We start from the raw sequence: 26,514 nt of genomic DNA, 5'->3' as shown, positions 1-26,514 counted from the left end.
TTGGAGGAGTCACCGTGTAGCTGGTTCAGTAATGCACTGTGTAATGCAGTTTTGTTGACATCCAGGTTTATTTAGTTCAACTCCTTAATTCCTGTGTAAATTCCACAAAAGATGTTGCTGTGATCTGTATGTCACCTGAAATATTATATGCGTACTGCGGTAAGCTAGCGTGTAACAGTCCATTGGGATATATATTTGTCCAGTCCATACCCCGTCCTGACCAGGGATTTACACAGTCCCAGGGAATAAGTGCACTCATGCAGACACTGCTCCAAGTCTATGGTGCTGTCATCTGTTTCTGCCCCCAGGTCATCAGGGCCTCCGCCACTTTAAGAGTCCTTGCTGGAGGTTGCTGCTTGGGCTCTGCTCTACAATGCTGCTCCGCACTGCTCAGGAGTTGTGATGCAGCTCCTTCCCTTATGGCTGTTTGCGTGCAGTATAGGCGCGGGAAAAGATCACTCCTATACTGCACTAAAGATCACATGTGTATTAGTGAATCTTGACGCCACCAGGAATTCCTGGTGGAGTCAAGATTGACAAGGGGGTGACTCCCCCTCAACATGATTGGCTGCACTGGGTGTTGCCCTGCAGGTCCTGCAAGGCCACTTAAATTAATAACAGGGCCTGGTGCTACTTATTTCCTTGGCTGCTCTACTGAACGGCTAGCACATGACAGAGGTTCCTGACGTATTTCTGATGTTTTGTCGGTGGAGCACCCGTCCGGGGTCAGAGAGGCGGCCGCCCTTACCCACCAGAGAGGCTGACGCAGTCAGTGGCCCCCCGCACATAGGTGTCCGCCCTTACCCACCACTGAGGCGGCCGCAGTATTGGGAGCTGCCACCGGTTGAGCGGGTGGCACCCAGTAGAGAAACGCCCGGTGCAAGACACTGCAGTCTGTCAGCCCCCTGCACGGAGGACGCAGCCGGCGCCCCGTACGGAGGAGTCAGGGGACGGACTGCAGTGAGCCGCGGCCGCAGTATTCGGGGCTGCCACATATGGAGCGCCCGGCACCCACGAGACAGACGCTTGGCGCAAGACACAGCAGTTTGTTGGCCCCCTGCACATAGCACGCAGCTGGCGCCCAGGAGACGTCCTCCCTGCAGCACACACAGCCAGCAGCACACTGTGCATTGATTTGTGCGTGGTGCTGCTAGGACACTGTGCTGCTAGGACCTTACTACATTGACCCTATCGGGAGCTGGGGGTGTGAGAGGGGCGTTACTCCTGTCAAACCCCTAGCTTCCAGTGGCGTCAAGATACACTAAAACCAATCACGTGAATGAGTGAATTCCAGCTGGACTGAGAGGTCCTTTCAGCCTACATCTACAAAAACACAGTGAATAAAATCATGTGACCTCTGTCTCTGCAGGTCCTCGAACATACACAAGTCCACCCATGTACAGACAGGTGCATTGAGGGAGTTAACCCCTTACACTGTTGACTATAAAACTGAAGTAACCCCTCACTCTTTTTAAGGACTGTCTCACACAAGCCTGTTGGTTGAATTACGGTCATCTGAGCTTGAACAAAGTGACACAGGAACTGTTCTGATTGCCGGATAGCAATGACAACATGATTATACGTGGAAACAGGTCAAACAGGTCATTTGTCGCAGGTCGCCAAAACCAGTCAGCTCCCCAATGACTCTTTTGGCTCTTCGTTAAAGGGCCATTGTTCCATGCCTGCCCCATCACACTCTGGAGGTCTCCTCTTTGTTTTCTAGGCACTTTCATGCAGTGTGGCCTCACGTCAGCCACCATCTTGAGAGTTTGGCACGAATTCATACAGGCGTATTTGCACATGCAAAATTTGCACACACAATACGCAGTGAACAGAACCCATTGATTTCAATGGGTTCGTTTACAAGCGTGTATTTTGCATGCGCAATTCCGTTGCCCCCAAAAAATGCATGTTCTATTTTCCCACACTTTTGCGGAGGGAAATAGAACATATGAAACTAATGACATCACTGAGTGGCTGTGATTGGCTCATTGAGCGCCGGCTATGATTGGCTGCTGGCACTCGATCAGCCAATCACAGCGCTCGCTTTGCTCGAGGCGGGGTATTCAAAGCCCCGTCACCAGCAAAGCTGAGATGGCAGACGGGGAGGACTCTGAAGTTTGCCGCAGCGCCACCGGAGACTATCGGGACGCCGCGGACCAGGTGAGTATTGATTTTTTTGGGGGGTTGTGGGAGCATGTTGTGTAGTTCCTATTTTCCGGGGAGGCCTTATATTTCAGTATTACTTACTATTGGAGTAGGACCTACTTTCGGGGAAACACGGTAGTATTAAATGAAGAGCTGATCCTTTGTGGTGAGCTGAGCTAAGTGATCCGGAATTCCCATGATTATGCTGTAGAGCAGTGTTTCCCAACTCCAGTCCTCAAGGCATCCCAACAGGTCATGTTGTCAGGATGTCCTATAGTAAGAACATCCGCGGCACTGACAATCACATCACCACTGAGGATATCCTGAAAACATGACCTGCTGGGGTGCCTGGAGTAGACTGTGATGTCACCGATGGCAACACGTTATTCCGCATCCGGTGACTGCAGAGAGAGTGAGCAGGATAGCGCTGGTTCATATAGGATGGTTTTGCTGTGAGCTAGATTTTGTATTGAATTAAGATCCTCACTTTTTTTTTTAAGTGTTGAACCCTCCTACTCAAAATTTTCTTCTATCATTATACTTACCATGGCGCCGGATTGCCATTTTGGCATTCCAGAGCTACGACACCTGACCTGTGATGTCACTGGGTCTTCTGCCTTGGTGACATCCTATAAACAGATCACCTGTCCTGTAGAAACGCTGGCCTAGTTCCAGGACGTCACTGATGATGTCCATTGTCGGAGCCTCTTTTTGGCTGTAGTGGTCAGACAGAGCGACAACATAGTAACATAGTTTGTTAGGCTGAATGAAGACAATGTCCATCTAGTTCAGCCTGTTTCCCCCCACCCACGTTGGTCCAGAGGAAGGCAAAACAAACTCCAACAAGCCAATTTAGCTCATTTACAGGAAGAAATTCCTTCCTGACTCCATACTAGCAGCCAGAGCAATCCCTTGATCAACATTTGACATCAACAACCCCACTGGTCATGTAATGTCTATATCCTGTAATATCCTTCCGCTCTAGAAAGACTTCTAGTCCCCTCTTAAACTCCTCTATGGATTTTTACATCACCACGTCCTTAGGCAGAGAATTCTGTCTCACTGCTCTTACAGTAAAGAACCCTTTTCTGTGTTGGCGATGAAACCTGCTTTCTTTTAGACGTAGCAGATGCCCTCTCGTTACAGTCGCAGTCCTGGGTATAAACAGATCATGGGAGAGATCCTTGTATTGTCCTCTCATGTATTTATCCATAGTTATTTGATCGCCCCTTAGTCATCTTTTTTCCAGGGTAAATAATCCCAATTTGGATAGCCGCTCTGGGTATTCCAGTCCTCTCATTCCATGTATTAGTTTATTTGCCCTTCTTTCAAACCCCTCCAGCACTGTAACATCTTTCCTGAACACCGGTGACCATAATTGTACTCAGTATTCCATGTGAGGCCTGACAAGTGCCTTATATACTGGGAGGATAATGTTCTCATCCCTCGCCCCTGTACCTCTTTTAATGCACCCCAAGACTTTATTTGCCTTTGCAGCAGCTGACTGGCATTGGTTACTCCAGTTTAGTCTACAGTCCACTAGTACCCCCAGGTCTTTTTCCATATCACTTTTCCCTAGCAGTATCCCATTTAGTGTATATTGGTGACATCCTTTCCTCCTTCCCATGTGCATAACCTTACATTTATCAACATTGAACTCCATTTGCCATTTTTCTGCCCAAGCCCCCAGCTTATCCAGCTTGTAGCCGTACCTTGTCCTTCGTTGTATTAATTATCTTGCATAATTTCGTGTCAGCTGTAAATATTGATATTTTACTGTGCAGCCCCTCTATCAGGTCGTTCATGAATATATTGTCAAAGTTGCATCCCATCGCCCAAAAAAAGCGTTTTCATGCTTTGCAACAGAGAGGAAGGCTCCATAGGGAAACATGAGCTACAATACATTGCATGCGTGAAGGAACCCATAGGAAAGCACGGGCTTCTTATACATGCCATTTCTAGCAATTTGTCGAGCCACAATGGTTTCTCTCTACTTGTAGTTCTTTTATTGTTAAAGGGGTTGTCCCGCGCCGAAACGTTTTTTTTTTTTTTTCACGGCAACCATGGAGACGGCAACCATGGAGACGGGGACGCCAGCAACGGAACAGGTAAGTGAAAAACTTTTTATAACTTCTGTATGGCTCATAATTAATGCACAATGTACATTACAAAGTGCATTAATATGGCCATACAGAAGTGTATAGACCCACTTGCTGCCGCGGGACAACCCCTTTAAGAGGTAGGAACTGCTCACATGAGGCGATTAGGATGTTTTTATCCTTCTCCCGTTTGTCCTCTGTACTATTATTTTTGAGGATGTTGTCCCAATTAATGTGACTGATAGTAGTTCTAAGCTGATCAAATTCTGCTTTACTAAAGTTTAGTTTGTTGTCGCGGATCAGTGGAGAGGGTTTTTTAACATACATTTTATCTCCCCTGCTGCCACCAATGTATCTACTAATTGGAGACCCCTTTAACCCCTCAGCACTCCATGGCGTACAGCTACATCATGGAGGTTCGGGGTATGTATAGAGGAGGATCCTGAGCCTTTCGTACAGCTGAACCTGCTGATAACAGATATGAGCAGCACTCCTGCTGATTGTGGATGTTAACCCGCTAAATGCCCTGATTGGAGTTTGGGGGTACAGAAGGCCCCCCACAATGAGATCATGGAGTTCTGTTCCCATGGCAGCCGAGTGCCTTCTGAAAGCCCCCAGGGCTGCTACTGCAGATTGCCTATTAAGCAATCCACAAGCTTTATTTCATTTTTTCCTGTAGGCGGCTTAATTTGCGGATCTTCCGTGGAGATTGCGCACATAGAACCCACTCGTGGACATTGGGCCTAATGCATTATGTACCTCGCACAGGGAACATCAACAGGAAAATAAGCATCAGCACAATTGCGCTTTTTTGGTCACATCATATCCAAGGAAAAATGTGATAAAAAGCGATCAAAAAGTGGTATGTATTCCAACATGGTACCAATAGAGACTGCAGTCCATGAGAAACGAAAAAGCTATGGCTGTCACATGGGGGCAGGAAATTGGGTTTTTCTAAAGATATTTTATTTTTTTAAAGTAGCACTTCATAAAAAACAAACAAAACGTATATAAATCTGTCATCGTAGTAATCGTACTGATGAACAGAATAGCGGTATCACGTCATCTCTGCTGCCGTGCATACGCCGTAGAAACAAGACCCTCCCAAATAATGATGGAATTAGGGGTTTTTCTCCATTTCTCTCCATTTAGGATTTTTGTAAGTTTTTCAGATTATATGGTACATTGCACAGTACCACTGAAAATCCAAGCCGTCCCGCAGTAAAAGCCCTCACACACCGACCTGGATGCAGAAGTAAGAGATAGGATTTTTTTAAAGGTGGGGAGGAAAAACTGAACATGAAAAAAAAAAAGGTCCACGTCCTTAAGGGTTAAATAACCACATGATCACCGCAGAGAAAGTAAACAGAGCAGCAGCCCATCAGTGGGGGATGAGTATTTCTTTACTATACGCCCCCACTAATGCATGTAGTAATTGGAGACCCTGTGGTGTCCCTCCCTTGGGATTTCTGCTCTTCTGCAGACTATTTCAGGTTTATCCTCCTCTCTTACTACTTCTGACTTGTAGTGTCTGTAGCACACAAGGACATGGCAGCTCTGCACCTCCCTGTCACTGCAGAAAGGTCGTCTGTCGGAAGCCCCCCAGCGGGCTGTGTCCTGCTCTAGGCGCTCTACCTGCTGCAGCGGGTATTGGAGGGATTACATAGATTAACCCTTAACCTCCTGATTGTCCTCCTGCTGGAGCGCTGTGCGAGGCGCGCAGGTCAGCCCCCCGGCAGTGAGAGGGTTACCGGAAGTGGTGGTCGGGCTGCCGTGTAGTTCCGGGTGGCTGCGGGCATGCAGTGGATGAGAGAGTTGTAGCGGAGGGACAGAAGGTATGACAGGCGGCGGTGATGTCTCTGCAGGGGGACAGTGATGGGACTAATCTGTGTAGTAACCCGTGTCCTCCCCTATATACGGGGTGCTGGCTCCAGACTAGTCTGCAGATAACGCCGTCAGGACGCACCCTGCTGTATCTGTTTACCTTCCTTCTATTGTGTGGTGGTGACACTGCGTGTAATACGCCCGCCCGTGTTCTATCTCACTGCGTATTACACACAGGAGAGCCCTATTGTTCTCTATGGGTGTGTAATAAACGCTGCGCGGTGATTGCCCTGTCTGAGCGGGTTTACACGCAACGCCGCTGAGAGACAGAATAAAGCCGCAGTGTGATATCGCTCCCCTACGCAGCAGCATGCCGCCGCGCCCAACGGCAAGACGCTGCACTACACACACCTGCGCCCTTGTGCCCCCCGCAGAGCCGCCCTCACCTGTGGATGCGGTTAAGCATCTCACCACAACATACCTGCAGTTAAGGCCTCCTGTCCGCCGGCGGATGTTCATTGCGTTCCCCACGGTGATAATCCGTCCGCGGTTAATGCAGCGAACGCTTTCCATTGTGTTACTATGGAGAGCGCAGCCCCCTGTCCATGAGCGGAGAGTCATAGCGATTCTCAGTGGTCAGCCTGTCAGTGTGGGGAACCGTCAGCTCCCCCCTGCTCCCCGGTGGCAGATCTCCGCTGTGGGGTATCGCTACGCCAATGGACAGGCAGCCGAAAAACTGGTATGAAGGAAAGTTGGCGCCGCTGCGGGAATATTCCGAGGGAGAACGCCGGCGGACGTAGAAGAAATAAGGGACTTCTGCAAACCTTGTATCTAACTTCCCATATTGTCGTGTCCCTTAGGGCTCGCTCACACAGCATATCTGCTCAGCATTGTTACACGCACATAGTAGGCAGCGAATAGAACCCACCATGGATGTGCGATGGCGTGACGTGGCCCGTCTTGTATTTGCACACCACATGAGACCATTGAAATCAATGGGCTAGTGTAAATGTGACACAGAAAACCTGCAAATACACGCAGGAGCGCGGAAAGTGCATCTCAGTCGTGCAAATGGGCCTCGCATTTGCGCAGCCAAAAAGCACTTCCGCCCGTGTGAGCCGCCCATCAGGAAGCGTGTGATAAACCCCACCTGTCTTCTCTATGGGGGTCTCTGCTAAGCTGTATATGGACAAGCACTCCGATGTCTAAAGTCCTTGGGTGACCCTCTAGCAATTAAAGGGAACGTGTCATCAAAAAACCGCCATCGCTGACATCAACTTTTTATGCTTCCCATATTTTTTGAGAATTTGGCCGCGTTCATGCAGCAGAGTGCGAGTTACGCTCGAGATTCTCGGTCACATCTTGCGTCGCTTTGACTCTCATGGACACCCCGCTTGTCTGCCGTGCGCTGTGTTGGAGAATGGACATTGCATGTGCTACTTTTGTCCGGGAATCAGACCAGGAGAAGACCTGCTGCAACTTTTTCTTTTTGGTAGTGTGAAAAGACCCACTGATTTTAATGGGTCCAACTTCCATCCAATCTTTCAATGACCTTCTGAACATTGCACATACTAGGTGCATAATGACTAGAGATGAGCAAGGATACTCGATTAGGCAAACTACTCGAGCGAGTAGTGCCTTATTCGAGTACCTGTCCGCTCGTCTCTAAAGATTCGGCTGCCGGCGCTGGTGACAGGTAAGTTGTGGCGGGGAGCAAGGGGGAGAGAGATCTCCCCTCCGTTCCTCCCCGCTCTCCCCCGGCGCTCCCCGCCCCCTGCCGGCACTCGAATCTTTAGAGACAAGCAGGCAGGTACTCGAATTAAGCACTACTCGCTCGAGTAGTTTGCCTTATCGAGTATGCTCGCTCATCTCTAATAATGACCAAAAATAATAATAATTTGTATTGTTTCTGTGCATTATGTGGATCCAATCTCATTTTTTCCTAACCCTGAATGTTGGATACCTTCCTATTTGTTTTATTTAAAGGAAAGCTAGGGTGTCGTAGGGTTAAGTTTATGTGCGGGGTCGCCCTTTTCGGGGGAGTTACTCCACTTTTCCATCTAGTGCACAGGATGACTTTTTAAATTATTTTCTAAAGGTTCTATATTATTTGTAAAGGGCAGTGCACTCTTCTGTGAACCCTAGTAGCTTTTGTGTCTGTAATTTATATTTTTGCCGCAGGACGCTTTAATTCCCAGTAATTCTGTGAGACTGTTCTACTGGTGTAGCCGCCACAGGGACACTGACTGATGTCCATTTACATTTTTTAGTACCAAATGTGCTTCCATTTTAAATGACTCCTCGCACCCTGGGGAATACATTGTATTATTATTGCAGAACGGCAAGGAGGTTTATGTATTCGGTTCTGTTTCTTCAGGTTCCCAGCATGACTCAGATAGGATTTCGCTGTAAATGACAATGAGCAACAACTCTTCCGGAGGAAATGGTGTGGAAACGGAGCCAACCGCGGAGAACGGAGCGACCATTGTAGCGGAATCTATCGCCATTATTATCATAGACATTCTGATATGCCTGGGTAACCTGGTCATTGTGATCACACTATATAAGAAGTCCTACTTGCTGTCCCTCAGTAATAAGTTTGTGTTCAGCTTGACTCTCTCCAATCTCCTACTGTCTATGCTGGTCCTGCCATTCGTTGTTGTCAGCTCAATCCTGAGAGAATGGATTTTTGGAGTGGTGTGGTGCAATTTTTCTGCACTTCTTTACATGCTGATCAGCTCTGCCAGTATGCTTACCTTGGGAATTATCGCCATTGACAGGTACGTAATTCTCTTTCCATCTCTTAGACTTCTCTTTAGTTACAATGGCGCTGGAAAGTTTATGAACCCTTCAAAAGTTATAAAAGTAGAAAAAGAGAACCAAATTGAGGAAAATGAGCCAGTATCACAGGTGAGTGGCAAAGGTATGTGAACCTTGTCTTTCGGTATTTGGTGGGACCCGCTTATGTAGCAATAATTTCATCTAAACGGTCCCAGTAATTATCGATTAGTCACGGACATCGACTTAGAGGAATTTTAGCCCATTCCTCCATACAAGAAAAGCTTTAACTCTGTTATGTTGGTGGGTTTCCTCTGCTCACTTCAGGTCCTTCCATAACATCTCTATAGGATTAAGATCAGGACTAGAGATGAGCGAGCGTACTCGCTAAGGCAAATTACTCGAGCAAGTATTGCCTTTTGCGATTACCTGCCCGCTCGTCTTTAAAGATTCGGGTGCCGGCAGGGGTGAGCGGTGAGTTGCGGGGGGAGGGAGAGAGAGATCTGTTCCCCTCGTTCCTCCCCGCCGGCACCCGAATCTTTAAAGACGAGCAGGCAGGTAGTCGCAAAAGGCAATACTCACTCGAGTATTTTGCCTTAGCGAGTATGCTCGCTCATCTCTAGTCAGGACGTTGATTTGGCCATTCCAAAACTTTAACTTTCCTCTTCTTTAACCTTTCTCTTGTAGGATGGCTTGTGTATTTTGGGTTGTTGTCTTACAGCATGACCGGCTCTCTCTTGAGATTCAGCTTACTGATGTCCTGACATTCTCTTTTAGAATTTACTGGTATAATTCAGAATTCATTGTTCCATCAATGATGGCAAGCAAAACTGGCCCAAACCATGATACTGCCACCACCGTATTTCACAGGGTGTGCCAGGGAGAGCAGGTGTTTAGCTAACAGATCCACGCTGGTTCACCCTTTACATGTAAAATGCTGTCAGAGGGAGGGGGCTCCCTCTCTCACCAATCGGACCTCCACAATGTGAATTGCAGGTCTCCAATTGACTGTTATGGCACCCAGAGATTTGAATGTTAGCCTCTGGGTCTGCAAACTATGGTGGCCTACGAGGCTTGGCCTCTGGCTAAGCTTCATGGACTTTCCAATACACTACTATACTTCAGTATAGCAAAGTATCCGATTATTGATAAAAGATACTGATATTCAAGACCCTTAGTGGGACAAAAATAAAAAGTTAAAGAAGTATAAAACAATATAGTAACAAATAAAAACATCAAAACCCCACTTTTCCCCCTTTACTATTTAAAAAAATCATACGTATGGTATCTCTGCGTTCGTAATGACCCAGAGAAAAGTTAGTACATCATTTAACCCACATCGCATACATCATGGGGGGGGGGGGGGGGTGACGTGGCGAAAATAGCTAATTTTGCCTATTTCACCTTACAAAAGATGGCATAGAAAGAGATGAAAATGTTGTGTAGATCAACAATTAAAAAGTACAACACATCCAACAAAAAAACCCTTCACATAGCACCAGTGACGAAAAAATTAACATAGTCGTTAGGTGTGCAGAATTAATTTTACGTATTATTTATATTGCATGGCTAATGCCATTAAAAATAAAAACTTGCCAGAATTGCAGATTTTGTTAATCTTGCCTCTAGGAAAAAATAGAATAAAAAGCAATCAAAAGGTTCTCAAATATTGTATAAATAAAGACTATCTCGCAAAAGAGAGAGCCCACAGAGCTCTGTCGATGGACAAATAACAATGCCCTAGCTCTTGGGATGCGGCAACACACAAGCAACTTTTTTAAAAGTAGTTTTTGTATACAAAAATAGCAAAACAAAACTGGTATCGTCAGAATCGTGCCGACCCTGAGGATAATGATATCGCACTAGTAAAAATGAAAAACAAATGGCAGGATTTATTTTTTACCCAATCGCCCTAAAAATAATTACTAAAAGTTATACAATACATCATATGTACAAAAAAATGATGCCACTAAAAAATATAATTTGTCCAGCAAAAAAAGAAAAAAACAAGCCCTCACAAGGCATATCATCGGGAAAATGAAAAGGTTATGGCTCTTGGGATGCGACCATGAGAAAAATCAGTTGGTCATTAAGGAACAAACAGGCTTTGTCACTGAAGGGTTAACAAAATCTGGAGAGTATGACAGAAGCCAGACAGATCCTGTTATGGTCAACAGGCTTCATCTGGCGCCGTTCGGTTCCGTCATTAGACAATTCCGCTTTCCTGCTCCATTTATTAAAAAAAAAATGGAACAGAAGGACGGAAAGTAAAAACCGATGTCTCAGGTGACATGTGGCTCTCCAGACGGGCTTTGTGTTCTGATCTCTGTATAGTCAGTACTTTAACCCTTTCCAATCCATTGTCTGACATCTAAAGACATTATGATTTAAGGCTGTACAGCTCCGATGTTGAAAGACGTCCGTCGGGGTTCTCTTACTGTATATTGCCAGCCTCTCTGCTGTCTGAGCCTATCCAACGTGTCACCTCATGCAGTACTGGCTTTAGCCAGCAGATAGCGCCCTTGTATAACAGCAGAAACAGCGTAAGCCCCCTAGGAAAACCAGGATACAAATTGGATTGGAAAGGGTTAAACATCAAGAAAATAATGTATCCGCTACAGTCCCATAGATCTTCTCGTTTAAGAACACCACCTTTTGTCATATGACCTGCACCTAGGAACATCGTAGAGCGGGGTCCCCCCTTATGACCCACACTGTAACGGTGCCCCCTGTCGTGGCGGACATGAAGCTGTCCGGGTGTTACAAGGACAGGCATTCATTTCAATTCAACCGTAATGTTGTTCATTTCCCATGCAGCACCCGCCGCCCGGTTTCCCGCTGCTTCCCCTTGCAAAAGCAGCAATTTGCCAGGGTGCCAAAAGTGGGATCCGAATCAATCGGCTGTTCGCTTTGGATGCCACATTCTAAAAGGGGTTTTCTCTGATGGGACAATCCTTTAAATCGGTTATTTGCTCCATGGTCTCTTCGTTACACATGTAATTCCCCTTCAGTGTTCACTGTTGAGCAGACTTTAGAGTTTGCTCACAGTTTTGCAGACGCTCCTCATTGCTTTATTAGGAATTCTTGGAAATGAGTGTGTTCCTGCCGTAAACAGTCTTTCGTACAAAGCAGAACATTTCTACGCTTTTGCCTAAAGACTTAGGAGATGGATGTTACACAAGCCGAGGGCCGCAGCTGTTGTATCTCAGCCTCTGACACTTACGCCCATTTTCGTTGGTGAGCTGTAAAAAGGGAAAGTTTATTTTTTTAAGAGTAGAAGTTCAGCTGTCAAGGAATTTTGGCCGCTGGTGACCACACGTCTTTATTGGCTTTAAGCACTTCAAACATGGCTCGCCGCCCAGAAAAATAAAGATCTTGCATGGAACAAATGTTTCTTTGTATCGTACATTTCTTGAAATCCCGTCATGTCTGGTCTTAAAACTGTAATTATCAGCTTAATTAGATAGTACAGGGTTGCTCTATACAGTGACATTCCCTTAATCTGGCGGAAACGGGTAGGTGAAAAGATTATAAATAGAGATGAGCGAGCGTACTCGCTAAGGCAAACTACTCGAGCGAGTAGTGCCTTATGTGAGTACCTGCCCGCTCGTCTCAAAAGATTTGGGTGCCGGCGGGGAGGAACGGGGGGAGATCTCTCTCTCACTTTCTTCCCCCCCGGTCCCCCTGCTCACTGCCGCAACTCACTGCTCTCCCCTGCCGGCACCCGAATCTTTTGAGATGAGCGGGCAGGTACTCGCATAAGGCACTACTCGCTCGAGCAGTTTGCCTTAGCGAGCACGCTCGCTCATCTCTAATTATAAAAAGTTCTGAGTTGTTGGCTGGTCATAGTTCTAACAGATACTAGTGGATTTTGCAGTCCTCTGCTGAAAACTAGTGATGGACTATTGGAATAAAGAATTTGTTCTGTACTAATAAAATTGAGTTATTAAAGTTAACATAAAGTAAACTAATAAAATAAAGTTAAAGACAAACTTTAAGAAAAACTGATACTGTGCTGTGCCTGCTGCAGGACCTGCGAGGCCGGAGAACATCAACCGGAATCTCTGTGTCATGCTCTGCCTCTTCAGGCCCTCTATAGTTTTGCTTAGTGTGTTCTTTTTAATATCTCTAACTTATTTTGTCTTTGCATTTAAAGGCGTTTTCCAAGATATATCTATTTTCTAAACCTATTGGCCATCCGGAAAAATAATAATGCAACACATACTTGCCCAAAAAAGCTAACAAAATGTCAAGAATAAATGTTTCCCTACAGCCAAAAAAAAAGGGCCACAAAAAGTACTTGAGATTCACATATATGTGTACTGTTTTCTTAATATTTAAATGTAATTAGTAATCAAATTATATATAAAAATCTAACTGCACCCTAGAATGTCCCAAACTATAATATCTAGATGAGCAAGCAGAATAACCTCCCTGAAAAGGGCGACCCCCTCACTGCCTCACCCTATATTTCTTTAACTAAAAAAAATATATAGTTTGATTAAAAATAACATTTAAATTAAGGATACAGAATGCATATAATCACCCATCCCTGATCCACCGCTGAAGCCTGTGGTAGGCTGCAGTTAGTTTGTGACACTTTATATACGGGCAGAGTGTTGCATGTCAACAGAGTTGCTAGGGTGAACAGGAAGTGCACATTGGAGCTGTAATTTCCCTTTATATGCCTTTTTTTAAAGTTTTTTTTTTTTTCTCCATTATATGTTTCCAAACAAGTGCACATTAATTGTCTTTTACCTTTATTATAGGTATTATGCGGTTCTTTATCCAATGGTATATCCTATGAAAATTACCGGAAACCGGGCAGTATTGGCCATAGCGTATGTATGGCTGCATTCACTCATAGGATGCCTTCCGCCTCTTTTTGGCTGGTCATCATTGGAGTTTGATCACTTTAAATGGATGTGTGTAGCAGCATGGCACAAGGAAGCCGGGTACACCGCTTTTTGGCAGATATGGTGTGCTTTGCTACCCTTTATCACTATGATGGTTTGCTATGGGTTCATCTTTCGAGTGGCTCGCATCAAGGCTCGAAAGATCCATTGTGGAACTGTCATAATTGTACAAGATGCTTCCCAAAAGAACGGAAGAAAGAATTCTAGTACTTCAACGTCTTCTTCGGGAAGCAGAAAGAATGGATTTTCCAGTGTTGTCTATTCCGCTAACCAGTGTAAATCCTTCATTACAATACTGGTGGTTATTGGGGCCTTTGTGCTTACCTGGGGGCCTTACATGATTGTTATAAGCACTGAGGCCTTATGGGGAAAAAACAGTGTTTTACCTGTTCTGGAGACTATGGCTACTTGGCTATCCTTCACAAGTGCAATTTGCCATCCTCTTATTTATGGACTTTGGAACAAAACTGTGCGCAAGGAGCTTCTCGGCATGTGTTTTGGCAACCGGTACAGAGACCCGTTCCACCAGCAGCACAGAACGTCACGAATGTTCAGCATTTCTAATAGGATTACAGGTAATATCGATACGGCCCAAGTATTTTGTATGGGACTGCTGTGGCACTCAGGTTGGCATTGTTTTTGTGTATGTTGACTGATGTACTCTTTGTGTTTGCTAGATCTTGGACTATCCCCACATCTGACTGCTCTAATAGCAAGTGGGAAGGATTCAGATCACCAAAGCACTACAACTAACACTGGTTTCAGCTACTCAAACGATTCAGGTAACTAGATTGTAGACTTCTCCATCGATGGCCGTCGTAGGTTGGCTTACAGTAGGGTTCTCCTTAAAGCGCATCGCACTCCAAATAATAAAACGTCTACGGGTTTATGAATGTTCCTCTTCAGTTGGTTGTGTCATATATGTAGTAGCAGTTTGTGGAGCAGCTGCTTATCTTCGGTAGTGGTAGGAGAGGAAAGAGTATCGGGACCGGCGCCCACTCAACGATACAGACATGGCGTCATCGCCAGACACTTCCAGTCTTTGCCTCTTGATAATAGTTAGGATTGATGATAACAACATAAGGTTTCTCTTTGGAAATGGAAGTCAACTGTCAAAGAACGGGCGTCTCCGTGTTTTTGGAACTTTGACAGGTCAATGTTTTCAGATCAGAATTGAGGAAGAAACATTTTATTTGGAAGGGAGAAAGTCCTGCGTTCTGCTTCATATCAAGTTTTATTCTGCTTAAAGTTTGGATTTGACCATTTTCCAGTAATACTTCAGCATCAGCTGACTCGAGAGTCATGATCGGATACTAAAAAGGACTGTGCACACAGCAATAAAGTTGCATGTAATCTTGCAAGATCTTAACAAAATCACACTGCATTGTTTGGGGCAAAGGATGTCCTTTCTTAAGGCCTAATGTCCAAGGGCGGATTGGATTACGCATGCGAGAGCTCACAACGGAATCTGACCCAGCCTGCGGGCGAGGACACTGTGTACCTGGCCGAGTCACAGACCCGACACAGCAATCCGGTAGCGGTCACAAACTCTATATCGCCACTGGATCGCTGTTGCAGGTTGGATGAGTAGAATGCTTGTTAGGTTGCTGCATGGCCAGTGGGCCACATAGAATGAGGTTTCAGCCCTCGCGCCTTGTGTTTGACGTGTGTGATTGTCAGAGGTGCCATTAATGTTGATCACAACTGTGATAGTATATATCGAGGATATGCCATCACTTTGGTAAGACTCTACCGATTCTGAGGCTGAAGGAGCTACAGCATTGGTGCAATGTGTCCGATTCACTGTCTTTTCTGCACAGTGATGCCCCCGAGAACCTGCTGCTGTGCAGGGAACTGCAGCATAGCTGTCTTCAAGTGACTGGGGAGGACTGCAGGGCATTACACAGCTAGGTGGCGTGGGTGCTGCTGGGCAGGGGAAACTTGGCGCTATGCCATCCCTTTTTTATAATTTTGGGGAAAAAAACCTTTTTAGGAAACTTCCCACTACCAACTTTTCCATTGCTTGGGTGCTAAAGGTTTCAGCACTCAGACCCCCACTGAATGTTAGAATCCCATGTCCCCTTGTTCCTCCTCGCCAGTACGGACATGGCAAGGAAGAACATATGGTATGGGGGTCAGTGAGCTTGCACATTAGTGCTCCAAACACACTCTATAGGGGGTCACAAAGACGCACTAGTGATCAGGGAGGGTCTCGGTGGTGAAGCTTCTGGTAATCCATATATATATATATTTCCCTTCTTTGGCTAGGTACTGATGTCATGCTACTAGACGACTGCAGCTCTGACAGCGCCCAGCACACTCGCATCCTGTATTCCAGGAGGAAAAGTTCTGTCACTTTTGAGGATGAAGTGGAACAAAAGAACGGTAAGGTTTGTTAGAGCGGGGGTTTGGCTTTTTTGTATTTTACTGGATTTCTGTATGGAAAACTGACCCTAGGCTGCATGTTGGAAAGATCTTCCTTATTGTCAGCTGGCTAACAGGAAAAAGGTGTTAGGAAGTATTCACATGAATGAATGCAATGGAGGTCAGAGAAAAACTGACCGTTTTACCTGCGATGTTCATGCATGTACAGTGCGTTTTTTCTTTCTAACCAGGCTCTGCGCAAGAAGTCACTCAGTAGTTGCTCTGTTTCAGCTCACACAATGTAATCAGGAGTTCCGCTCAGTCTCTGATTGACTCTTGCTTACTGTGAATTGAGGCGGGTGTCTAGAAGAGATCTCTACCTCTATTATCACACAGAAGCGATAGTCGCTGGGATGGCTGTCAGGTACTTGTGTGCCCGACGGTCGCACCGTGTAAAGGTACCTTTAGTTACTTTTTGCTCCTATCTCAACAAAGAGAAGTGACTGAGAAGATTAAGGTCCAATGTCCACAGGCAAGTTTGATTTGCAGAATCCGCGTGGGAAATCCACAAATCAAGACGCCCATAAAGAAGCCTGGGTATCCACAAGTGGATTAAAAGCATGCAGATTTGATTTGCGGACCTTTTGGTCCAGAAAACAAATCATAGAGTGCTCCATTTTTCTACAGATCCGCAGAAAATTTCGATGGAAGCTGTCCGATCCGCGGCACACCTGCAGCTGACACAGTGGGTGTGCCGCGGGAGATTAAAAAAAACTGTACTGCTCATGTCCGACAGAGGACCATGCACAGTACAGCGAACCCGGAAGTGGGGGGATCCGCGCAGATGCCGCTGTCAGGGAAATCAGGTAAGCAGGGCTCACTGGCTGCAGGCACAGGCGGAATCCGTGCATGCCATGGACATTAGGCCTTAGGCTGAGTGGGGAAAGAAAGCTAGAAGTGTATAACCTACCTAGCAGTCAATTTGATACAAAACCTGACATTTTCCCTGACTTAAGGCCCATTTACACCAGCCGATGATCGCTAAAAGCCCATTGTTTTAGCAATACTCATTACATCTAAATGTGCGCCCATCGTGCGCTTTTCGTGCACTGCTAGCTGATCGTTAAATTCAGTCCAACCTAAAAATCGTCATTCACTCTTATCAGTAGTTCGCCACAGGGAGTGCTGATGGCATTGTTTCCCCATGGAGAACAAAGGATCTGAGTGCAGATAATGGCCCTTGGGCTATTAACTGCATACAGCGAAGTCTTCATTTACACACCTAATTGCTATGAAGTAGCTGAGTAGCTACTTAATAGTTTATGCAAAATGATCGCTCAAAGCTGTCATTCAAACTGTCATTTGAGCGATCATAGCTCCGTGTAAATGGGCCTTTATGAATTCAGCTAGCTTACAATAATATTGAGACCTTTTCTCCCATGTGCTAGTGAAGTTGGACATTGCTTGCTGCTGCAAGCAACAGTGTGTGTAAGGCCAAAAAAAAGACATCTGTCCATCCAGATCAGCCTATTACCCCCAATGCTGATGATAAAAAAAAAAAACCAATGAGGTAGAAGCCAATTTTCCCCATTTAAGGGAAAAAATTCCTTCCTGACTCCAGTCTGGCAATTGGAAAAGTCCCCGGATCACCGACCCTTCTGAAGTTATTAATGACTATAACCTATAATATTGTATCACTCAAGATAGACATCCAGGACCCTTTTATACTCTTATCAAATTTGCCATCGCCACTTCCTCAGGCAGAGAGTTTCACAGTCTCACTGCTCTTACAGTAAAGAACCCCCTTCTATGTTGGTGTAGAAATCTTCTTTGCTCTAGACCTAGAGGGCGTCCCATTGTTACACTCCTGGGTGTAAAAAAAAAAGACCTTTAAAGCTCCCAAATGGAATTCTAATATACTTTCCAGTGGTATGTAGCATAGACAGGGTAATCTCATAAACACAACCCCTTCCCCTTTACCCTTTTAGTGTTCCATATGATCTAGAGCAGAGAAATACATTGGTAGACCCAGGCTTTGTGATATTATCCCTTTTGTAAGGTACAAATACTACAGTGTTTCCCTGAAAATAAGACCTACCCCAAATAGCAAGCCCTACCCTGATTTTCAGGGGGCTTAAAATATAAGCCTCGCAGCTGGGTCTGTGTCCCCCGCGATGATCTCCCAGGCGCTGTGGTAGGCTGCTATGTAATCCTTCCCGCTGTCAGAGGATTCTCTCTCTGGTAAACGGGCCTTTGAATTCCCCCAGCATCAGCAAGTGAGTGCTCTGATTGGATTGAGGGCCCCCCCCCCCCCCCCTTACAGAAAATGAGACACTGTGCCTCTTTTGAGGCAAAATCTAACATACGACAGTGTCTTATTTTCAGGGGAACACAGCATTTATTTCTTGTAGAAAACCTCTAATGTTTGATGAACATACTTGTGTCCACAGATGCTAAAAAAGCCCCGGCTGAGGAAGCCCCATCTACCGTCTCCTTAGAGTCCTATGCTTTCAGTTTGGCGAAAACAATTGAGATGGATGCAAAAATCAGCTTGTTTGGAGAAGAAGCGCTGCATGCGCCCTCTACGGTGCAGCCCCTACCAGGGAATTCTGGAGTGAACCGAGGCAGCAGAGGCCATGCCCTCCAGAAGCAAAGGGTGGTACTGCAGAGCATCGAGGAAGGGGCTGCATGATCATCCGTACAGCAATACATGAGGAGGCGTCCACCAAGAGGGTTCTTGGAAGCGACTCATATAACATGCATTTCAGGCAAAGGGAAGCCCATTCTTGTCATTACTGGTGTCATTTGCTGTTGACCATCTTCAACCACTTCCATGAGCGAGGGATCAGAATCGCCTCTAGAGTGCTTTACAGTAGGGCTTGCTCTTCAATCACACTCATGGGCGTATGTCACCCATGTAACGCACGGTGCTAAAAGCCCATTGAATCCTATTGGGCCACGTACACCTGCATTTCTTTTCACATGCATGAAAAAAAATGCATCGTGTCTTATTTTGGTGCGTATTACACACCCCTATAGGCGATGGAGATTTAACATGTATTACGTAACATGTGTATTTGCCGTTTACTGCATATTGTACATGCGTGACAAATACGCACGTAATTTGCGGGACGCGTACGCCCGTATGAGCGAGCCCTTAGTGTTATAGAACAGTAGTATTGCTTTTGAGGGGATGATCCTTTTTGTTACTTTTATATGGGATTTTTACGTGTTTGGTACGCTGTCTTACATTTTAGATATAAACGTGTTAGTTTATAATCACCGCGGCACACTTTTTTTTTCTTGTATTTTTTTCCGTTTTATACAATGTGTGTGTTTGTTTTTATAGCACTTTTGTTTACATATATTTATTTTTTTTATATCTGCATAATTGATTTTTGGTCTGAAAGTATGATTTTATTATTTTTTTTAGCGGAAAACTAGGCTGACATGTCATACGTAAGTGCTCACCTGTGCCTACATGCTATTGTTTTACCAACTGAATTCACAGGTTTTTTTTTAAATACCTCCATATGTCAGAATTAAACTTAAAGGGGTTGTCTCACTTCTAGTTGTTTTGCTGCAGGAAACAGACTGCTCCATACATTGTGCGGTGGCTCAGGTTGGTATTGCAGGCTTAATCCCATCTACTTCAGTAAGAGTCAGCCTGCAGTACTAACCCGGACCACTGCGCAATGTATGGAGCTGTCTGTTTCCCACAGCTAGTAGTGGGACAACCCCCTTAAGATTTTGATGCTGTAGGCTAAATAACAGTAACTACTGTGTTGCATGAACTAAGAGGTACGCCATCACCAATTCCTGGCAAACAATTGTAAAAGAAGGGTTTAATATTGCTCTGAGACCTCTCTATCCTATCCATCTAATATAGCTTTCTTTTCACTGTCATAACGCTGGGACATTTCCACTAGTCCAGAATATGCCAGATTTTGATGTAGGATTTATTTTCATGGCACAATTGTTGCAACGAGTTCTATGCCCATCCTATCTATCTGGATGGTGCTTGCAGACATTCCAGCAACTTATCTGCCATGTGAATATACCCATTAAATGCCAGAGCAATGTTACAAGACAATTGGGTGTCAGTCTATAAACATTTTTTATTTTCTATCTTCTCGATTTATTAGATGCCTTAGGCCTCATGTCCACTTGAAAAATACAATCCGCGCAGAATCTGCCTCGGATTTCCGCAGCAGATTTGCTTTAAATGGTATTTTTTTGGCATGCAGATATCCGCACACATTGCTATCAATGGGATAGCAACGTTGCCGATCCGTGCGGAATCCGCGGCAGAATGGAGCATGCCGCGTTTTTTTCTCCCGCGCGTGAAAAACGCAATTCTTTTAAATTGCCATCCGCGGGTGCAAAAATCAATTTAATGGACCGCGGATGGCCAATGATTCCCTATGGGCAAAATCCGCTGCAGAATCCGCAATTCCATTTAGCTAGTGGACATGAGGCCTTAATCTGGATGGTCCTGCTTCAGGTACAGACAAGTATACGTTCTACTTGGTATGATTCCCCTATAGAAGGTTAGACTCTTCAAGGCGTAAATTAAAAGGAGCAGTAAGGCCCTTTTACATGGCCCAATTATCGGCACAAAATTTAGCTTGAACACTCCTTGGGCCGTGTAAAAGGGACAATGATCAACCGACAAACAAGCAAACGCTTGTTGTGTCTGATTGTTGCTTTTTAGCAAGCATAAAAATGTTCACTAGTCAGCTGTCCATGGGGACAAACTACCATAGGAACCATTGTTTGTCCTCCTATAGCAATTTTTCAGCCCCTGCAAAAGACATGTAAATGAGCGCTGATCGACATGCTTTGCCGATCGGCGCTTCTTTTATGTTGGGCTGAAAATCTGTCTTTTCTAAGAGCGGTTCTGGTTGAACCTGGATGGGTTGACTAGACGTTGACTATGCACAATGTTTGTGCTCGTGCCTTTAGTAATTAATACAAGTTTGCAGGACAGATTACTGCAAAATCTGAGTATTAAGTTTAGCAGTTAAAACAAGAAATATTGGTTGATACATTTCAGATTTAACAACTCAATTTAAAGGGGCTTTCCGGGACTTCGACATTGATAGCCGATCCTTAGGATAAGCCATTAATATCAAATCAGGTCGGATTCTTGGACCCGGAGTTTCTAGACCATGGACAAACCTTAATAATTGCAAAATAGGTCAACTCAAAATTTGTATTTCAGTATTGACTTTGTTTTTCTACCCAAGGCTCTGTTCACATTGCACTTGGGCTTTATATTTGGTTTATAAGCTGCCTCTTGAAGTCCTGTCATATTCTACAGTTTACCATACATTCACCTGTCACCCATAGGGGCCCATGCAATAAAACAAGTATAGTGCATGGTTTACATTTCTTTAATGGATCCGTCTGCACTGAAAATGCTTAGTTGAAAAAAAAATGTTGTAATTGTGAAAGTGGGGCCCAGCATGGACAGCCTTAAATGAATAGCCTTAAGTTACTATTGCTTAAGATGCTGAGTGGCATCACATAACAGCTGCCAAGCTGCGTTTCCCCGTATCTTGTAGCACAGTGCTAATCAAGTTTTTAACTGAACAAATCATCAGAGACAGATTGGTTGCTATGGATTCCATGCCTAACGATCTTAGACTTTTCAATGGGGCCTTCAGATATGTTCCTACATCCCAGTTGGTCTGGGGTCTTGAGACTTACAGAAGCATTCCAGATATTTTTTTCCTATGCAGTGCAGCATAGGCGGTTATTAAAGGATAATGTAGAGGCTCTTCTGGGTACGCCTTGTTTATAGCGGTGTTGATTGATGTGCCATTTATGCGTCATCTTGGATCCTTTTTCCCCTCTTATAGTAGAGAGCAGAGGAGGGCAGCGTGAGTCGGGGCAGCTGCTGTCAGTCATCGTAGGGACTTGCTTGAAATATCCTTGTACTCCTGGCTTTTTAGAAAGGGCGAAACAATATCTTCTGCAGCTCACTATGCATGGAGAGACGTACAGAGGAACAAACAGAATAGAGCTTCGTGGTTAGGAGAGATAATTGGCAAGAGGGATTTGGTAGATGATGATGTATTTCCTTAGTTTGTAGGAAACTAGCCACACAGGAGACTGACATCCTGTCTAGAGAGGAAAGCAAGACTTGTGCTTGTAGATGGGCTTGGGCTCATCTAAGCACAAAATGTATGGAGACAACTGAGTGGGCGGGAGACAATATGCACTGCTGGAATATTGCTAAAGGATACCTAAACTTTCAGAAATCTGAAAAGTCATAAGTAGTGTTGAGCGGTAAATGAAATAGTCCAATCGGGAGTAACCAACCAGATTTTAAAAAATAACTAGGATTGGAGACCCCTGATTCTGACTTCTATTAAAATCAATAGGAGTTAAAATCGGGTTCTCTAATTTGGCCTCCAAAATGTACCTTGAAGAACAGTGGAGGTGGTGATGGTAGTGACATTGGTGGCATTAGCATAGCGGCGAGCACTGCTGCCTTGAAGTGGTGGGGCCCCAGGTTCAAACCTCCGTCAAGATTAGATTCAAATCCAGCATTGCTAAGCCAACATATCTGTCCTTTGCGTTAAAAGCAGAGGGACAGTACTTTGGCAATTTATACTAAAAATGAGATCGGGGTGATTTGGCAAAAATTGTCCCGATCACAACGGTCAACACTAGTCATAGCGACATGTCAGAAGTTTGGATTGGTAAGCTGAGCCCCCCAACAATTGCTAAACAAAGGGTGTAAGTACTTAGCTGAGTGCTGTGCCCTTCCATCTGTGATCCGTGTATAAGCTCAGAATTTCTATTGAGCCGGTACACCGCTGTGAGGAGAGCTGAAAAGAGCCATTTAAGCACAGCACTTAGATGAGCGTTCCAGCCCCTTCATTTAAGGAAACGGTGGGGGTTTCGGTACTCGGAACCCTATCAATTAAAACTTCTGTCGTGTCACTTTAAAATGTTGGATGTTTAGTTACACTTGAACCTAAACACTACTTAATTGACTTTGAAGGCCTTTTATTTCACCTTGCCTATAATGTATTATAAGAACTTACCATCACGTTGTGGAGCCAGCCAGTTAATGGGGTGGGCTGCTATGTAGCTTATCTCTTACCATTATCTGGTCCTGTTGTGGATTTGGTCTATCTTGTTTGCAAAATTGTAATAAGCAGCTTGCAGATTTTTGTGATGGCCCCATGCGGTGTACGTTTAGGCGTAGTTCCTCATTGTATTACCATTTTTTCTAAGCTCATAAATTTTTACATTGTTCAAAGTGTTAAAAATGCAGATTTTATACTTTAGTGATTTAGATCCAAGTAGTGAACACTCTTTTTATATCCTTTTTATATTACAATGCTGCTGCAAAATTCACAAGTCTTTGGATTACATGTATTTTTATTATTCTGTTCTGTTCTCTTCCGGCAAAAACAAATGAGCGAAGCTTTGGGTGTAGTCCATGCAAGAATGAGAATTTTTGCCTGAATTGGTCTAGTCAAATGCACTGTCCTAGAGGAACAAACTATCGGACATGATGAAATACAACATACCCAATCCGTCTTTTAGAGGGCCCTCGGAGACGAGCTAGTCGGGCAAAATGGTGGCATCTGATGACCTATAATTAACTCTATGGCCTGCTTTTTAATGCAGAGTGTCTGTCCCCTCTCTCTAAAACCTTCATACATGGAGTGGAAAGAACACAATTTGATATACAGGTTAAATTGCACTTGCCAGATGGCGGTTGCCTCTCATAGTTTGGCGCTGTGCAGAACTGGTGCCCAAGTATAAGCCTGACTTGGCATGGTACAATTTTTGTGGGCCGAAGGATGAGTAAAGACTATTTCAGATTTATCAAAAATATACATATCTGCCAAATGACTTTCCCAATGTTCTGAGGCCTTGGTCACATCTGCGTTAAATCTGTTTTTTGGAGCTTTGGTGCAGATCTGGCATAAAATCCCAGATGAAATGGCGCAGCATGCTACACTATTTTGTCCGGGATAATGTTTAGGGGACCCTATTATAGTCTCAATGGGTCCAGCATGTGCTGCCGCTGCCGGTTCTCATATTTTCATTGTTGGCTAAGAGCATAAGGCCAAACAGTGGAAATGGACTGGAACCGTAGGCACAGGTGTGAATGGGCTCTAAGACATTACAGAAAATGGTCCATTGTGCTCAATGAGTGTCTTAAAGTGCGATTGAATGCAGAAAAAAACCTGCAATATGACTGTTGTACATCACTTTTTTTGTGTCTTAAAATATTCCAAAGGATGGATGACTAAATTATCTTGGGGGCCAGTTACACCATTCCAGACTGTTTGTTTTGACCAGTTCCTGTGTTTTGTTTTTTGTTTTGTTTTCCTTTTTTTTTCTTGTGGACCTCTTGGCGTTTTGGCTACTATTTTGCGTTTTAACCAAGCCTTATATAGAAAGTGTTTGGTTTTGGATAGAGATGAGCGAACGTACTCGGCCACGCCTCTTTTTCGCCCGAGTACCGCGATTTTCGAGTACTTCCGTACTCGGGCGAAAAGATTCGGGGGGTGCCGTGGATGAGTAGGGGGTTGCAGCGGGGAGTGGGGGGGGGGGGGGGGGGGAGACCTCAATCCAGTGGGTAATCCTCCTTCTGCATAAATAATTGTTGGAATGACTGGGCGCTGAAGTGCCCAACAGTCGTCCCGTGTAAAAGGACCCAACGGTATATAAGATCCCCATTGTTACCAGACCCCCCTTCTCTCTACTTGTCCTGCAGACACTCCTATACTAATTAGCACAGAGTGCTGTATGTTTTTGACAACTTTTTGCACACTGTACCGGTATGACATTTGTAAAAGTAGTTGGGAGAAAATCGCTGACAGGTTTCCTAAGCAGCTCTCTATATCAAGGGAGGAAGGTAACCTAAACTGGAGCCACATTTAAAGTTTTAGTTTTTTTACATGGTTTATCAAGTGTTGTATGACGAGTGCCCAGATCAAGGAGTACGTTATTATTGCCTTATACCTTATAAGTGCATTCGAACTGTATATTATTGACTGTCAACCTTGAACAGTGTTTTGTATTCCATTGGTTTGCATGTAGTTTGTTTTTCTATGTACCTGTAAATATGTGCACATTTCATAGCATTCCAAATGCATCATTTCATTTGTTAATAAAACATGTTTTGTACTGAACATTCAGAGCTTTATTGGAAACCTTTAAGTGCCGTACGAGAAATCTTGCGGCACTCTGCTAAGATGAGCTCTCCAGAAGTGCTTCCCTTCTCAGAGATATTTTTAATACCATTATTGACTTTCTAGTGTAAAGAGAACAAAGGCCGCTTTCACTTCCCTTTGGAGGTTCTGTCGCAGATCTGACACAAAATACCTGAAGGAAAAATCCGGCATGGACAACTTTTTCATCTGGAAAAATGCCGGGCAGCTGAGCGGAAACCAAGTAGACCCCATTATAGTCATTGGGGTCTGTTTGGTTCCATCATAAGACTGAGCTGTTCGGCCTGAAGATTTCCCTTTCCTGCTTCCCGAATACAGCTTGAAAGCAGAACACACACCGCCCCACCCCAAATACCTGAAGCCATAGCTTAGGCCAGTCTGTCAGTTAAGATGCCCAGCCAGTTTAGGTCAGTGTCCCAACCTTTTTAGGCACACCCAGATGCAACTTGAAGCTCCTGGGCCCATGCGCAAAGTCCACCCCGTGTGAACCCAGCCTAAGGATCTCGTCTTCTAGTTCACTTGAGAACAAGCAGACAAAAGCAAAGTCCATCTGTAGTAACAGAGATGATAACTTGGATTACAGGGTGTGGAGGAGGTGATGTCTATGGTGAAATGGAAGTTTATAAAGGCGGAGGAGGGAGAACACACACCCTTCTACAACTAAAGGTGCATTTAGACCGAACGATTAACATTCAAACGAGTGAAAAAACGATAATTGTTGATCTAAATGCGAGTCAACGAGAATCTTCACTGTTCTTTTGTTTTATGACGGCATAACAATCATCATTGGCCCGTTCACTTATCGTTCAGTTTAAACAGCAGTCCTCAGTCCCTTATACAGCGAATGGGAAAGACTGAATGATACATCGTTGCCCCATTCAAACGAGAATCTACCTGTCTAAACAGGCTGAACAAGAGCGAAGGAGCCAGCGGTGACAGAAGGGTAAAGCGGATATTCTGCTCTTCTCTGTATATAGTCTTGGCCATATAATCAAGTCCTACAATGTCCGGAAATGGTGTTATTCCTTGTACACACACCATAGCTTGTTCTGAAGTCAAGTATTCTTTAAGATCGCCATATACACTCATTGACTAAAAAATGCACCAAGGAGGCGTTATGTGTGACTGTAATGATGATATAATTGATTACAGTATTAGAGTTAAAACAAAAGAAAAATA

The 26,514-nt window shown here is 44.7% G+C and overlaps 1 protein-coding gene across 1 annotated transcript; it reads left to right on the top strand.

Moving 5' to 3' along the window:
- Window positions 1-5,997: 5,997 nt before the first annotated feature.
- Window positions 5,998-24,695, top strand: GPR161 (G protein-coupled receptor 161). Its single transcript, XM_066600007.1, has 6 exons — window positions 5,998-6,082; window positions 8,449-8,851; window positions 13,619-14,340; window positions 14,443-14,547; window positions 16,034-16,150; window positions 18,580-24,695. The coding sequence occupies exons 2-6, from the start codon at window positions 8,484-8,486 to the stop codon at window positions 18,819-18,821; spliced, it is 1,554 nt and encodes a 517-aa protein (XP_066456104.1). The 5' UTR covers window positions 5,998-6,082; window positions 8,449-8,483; the 3' UTR covers window positions 18,822-24,695.
- Window positions 24,696-26,514: the final 1,819 nt, after the last annotated feature.

The sequence above is a fragment of the Eleutherodactylus coqui genome, chromosome 4, assembly GCF_035609145.1.
Source record: "Eleutherodactylus coqui strain aEleCoq1 chromosome 4, aEleCoq1.hap1, whole genome shotgun sequence".
NCBI classification, from domain to species: domain Eukaryota; kingdom Metazoa; phylum Chordata; class Amphibia; order Anura; family Eleutherodactylidae; genus Eleutherodactylus; species Eleutherodactylus coqui.
Note: the sequence above shows the minus strand (reverse complement) of the source record. Positions and strands in the feature narration are given on the sequence as shown.

What these genes read in the sequence shown, in the direction of transcription:
- GPR161 (XM_066600007.1), top strand. Translation starts at nt 8,484, where the DNA reads ATGACAATGAGCAACAACTCTTCCGGAGGAAATGGTGTGGAAACGGAG. An exon ending in CATTTCTAATAGGATTACAG is followed by an intron (nt 14,341 to 14,442) that starts GTAATATCGATA and finishes TGTGTTTGCTAG; the next exon opens with ATCTTGGACTATCCCCACAT. An exon ending in CAGCTACTCAAACGATTCAG is followed by an intron (nt 14,548 to 16,033) that starts GTAACTAGATTG and finishes TTCTTTGGCTAG; the next exon opens with GTACTGATGTCATGCTACTA.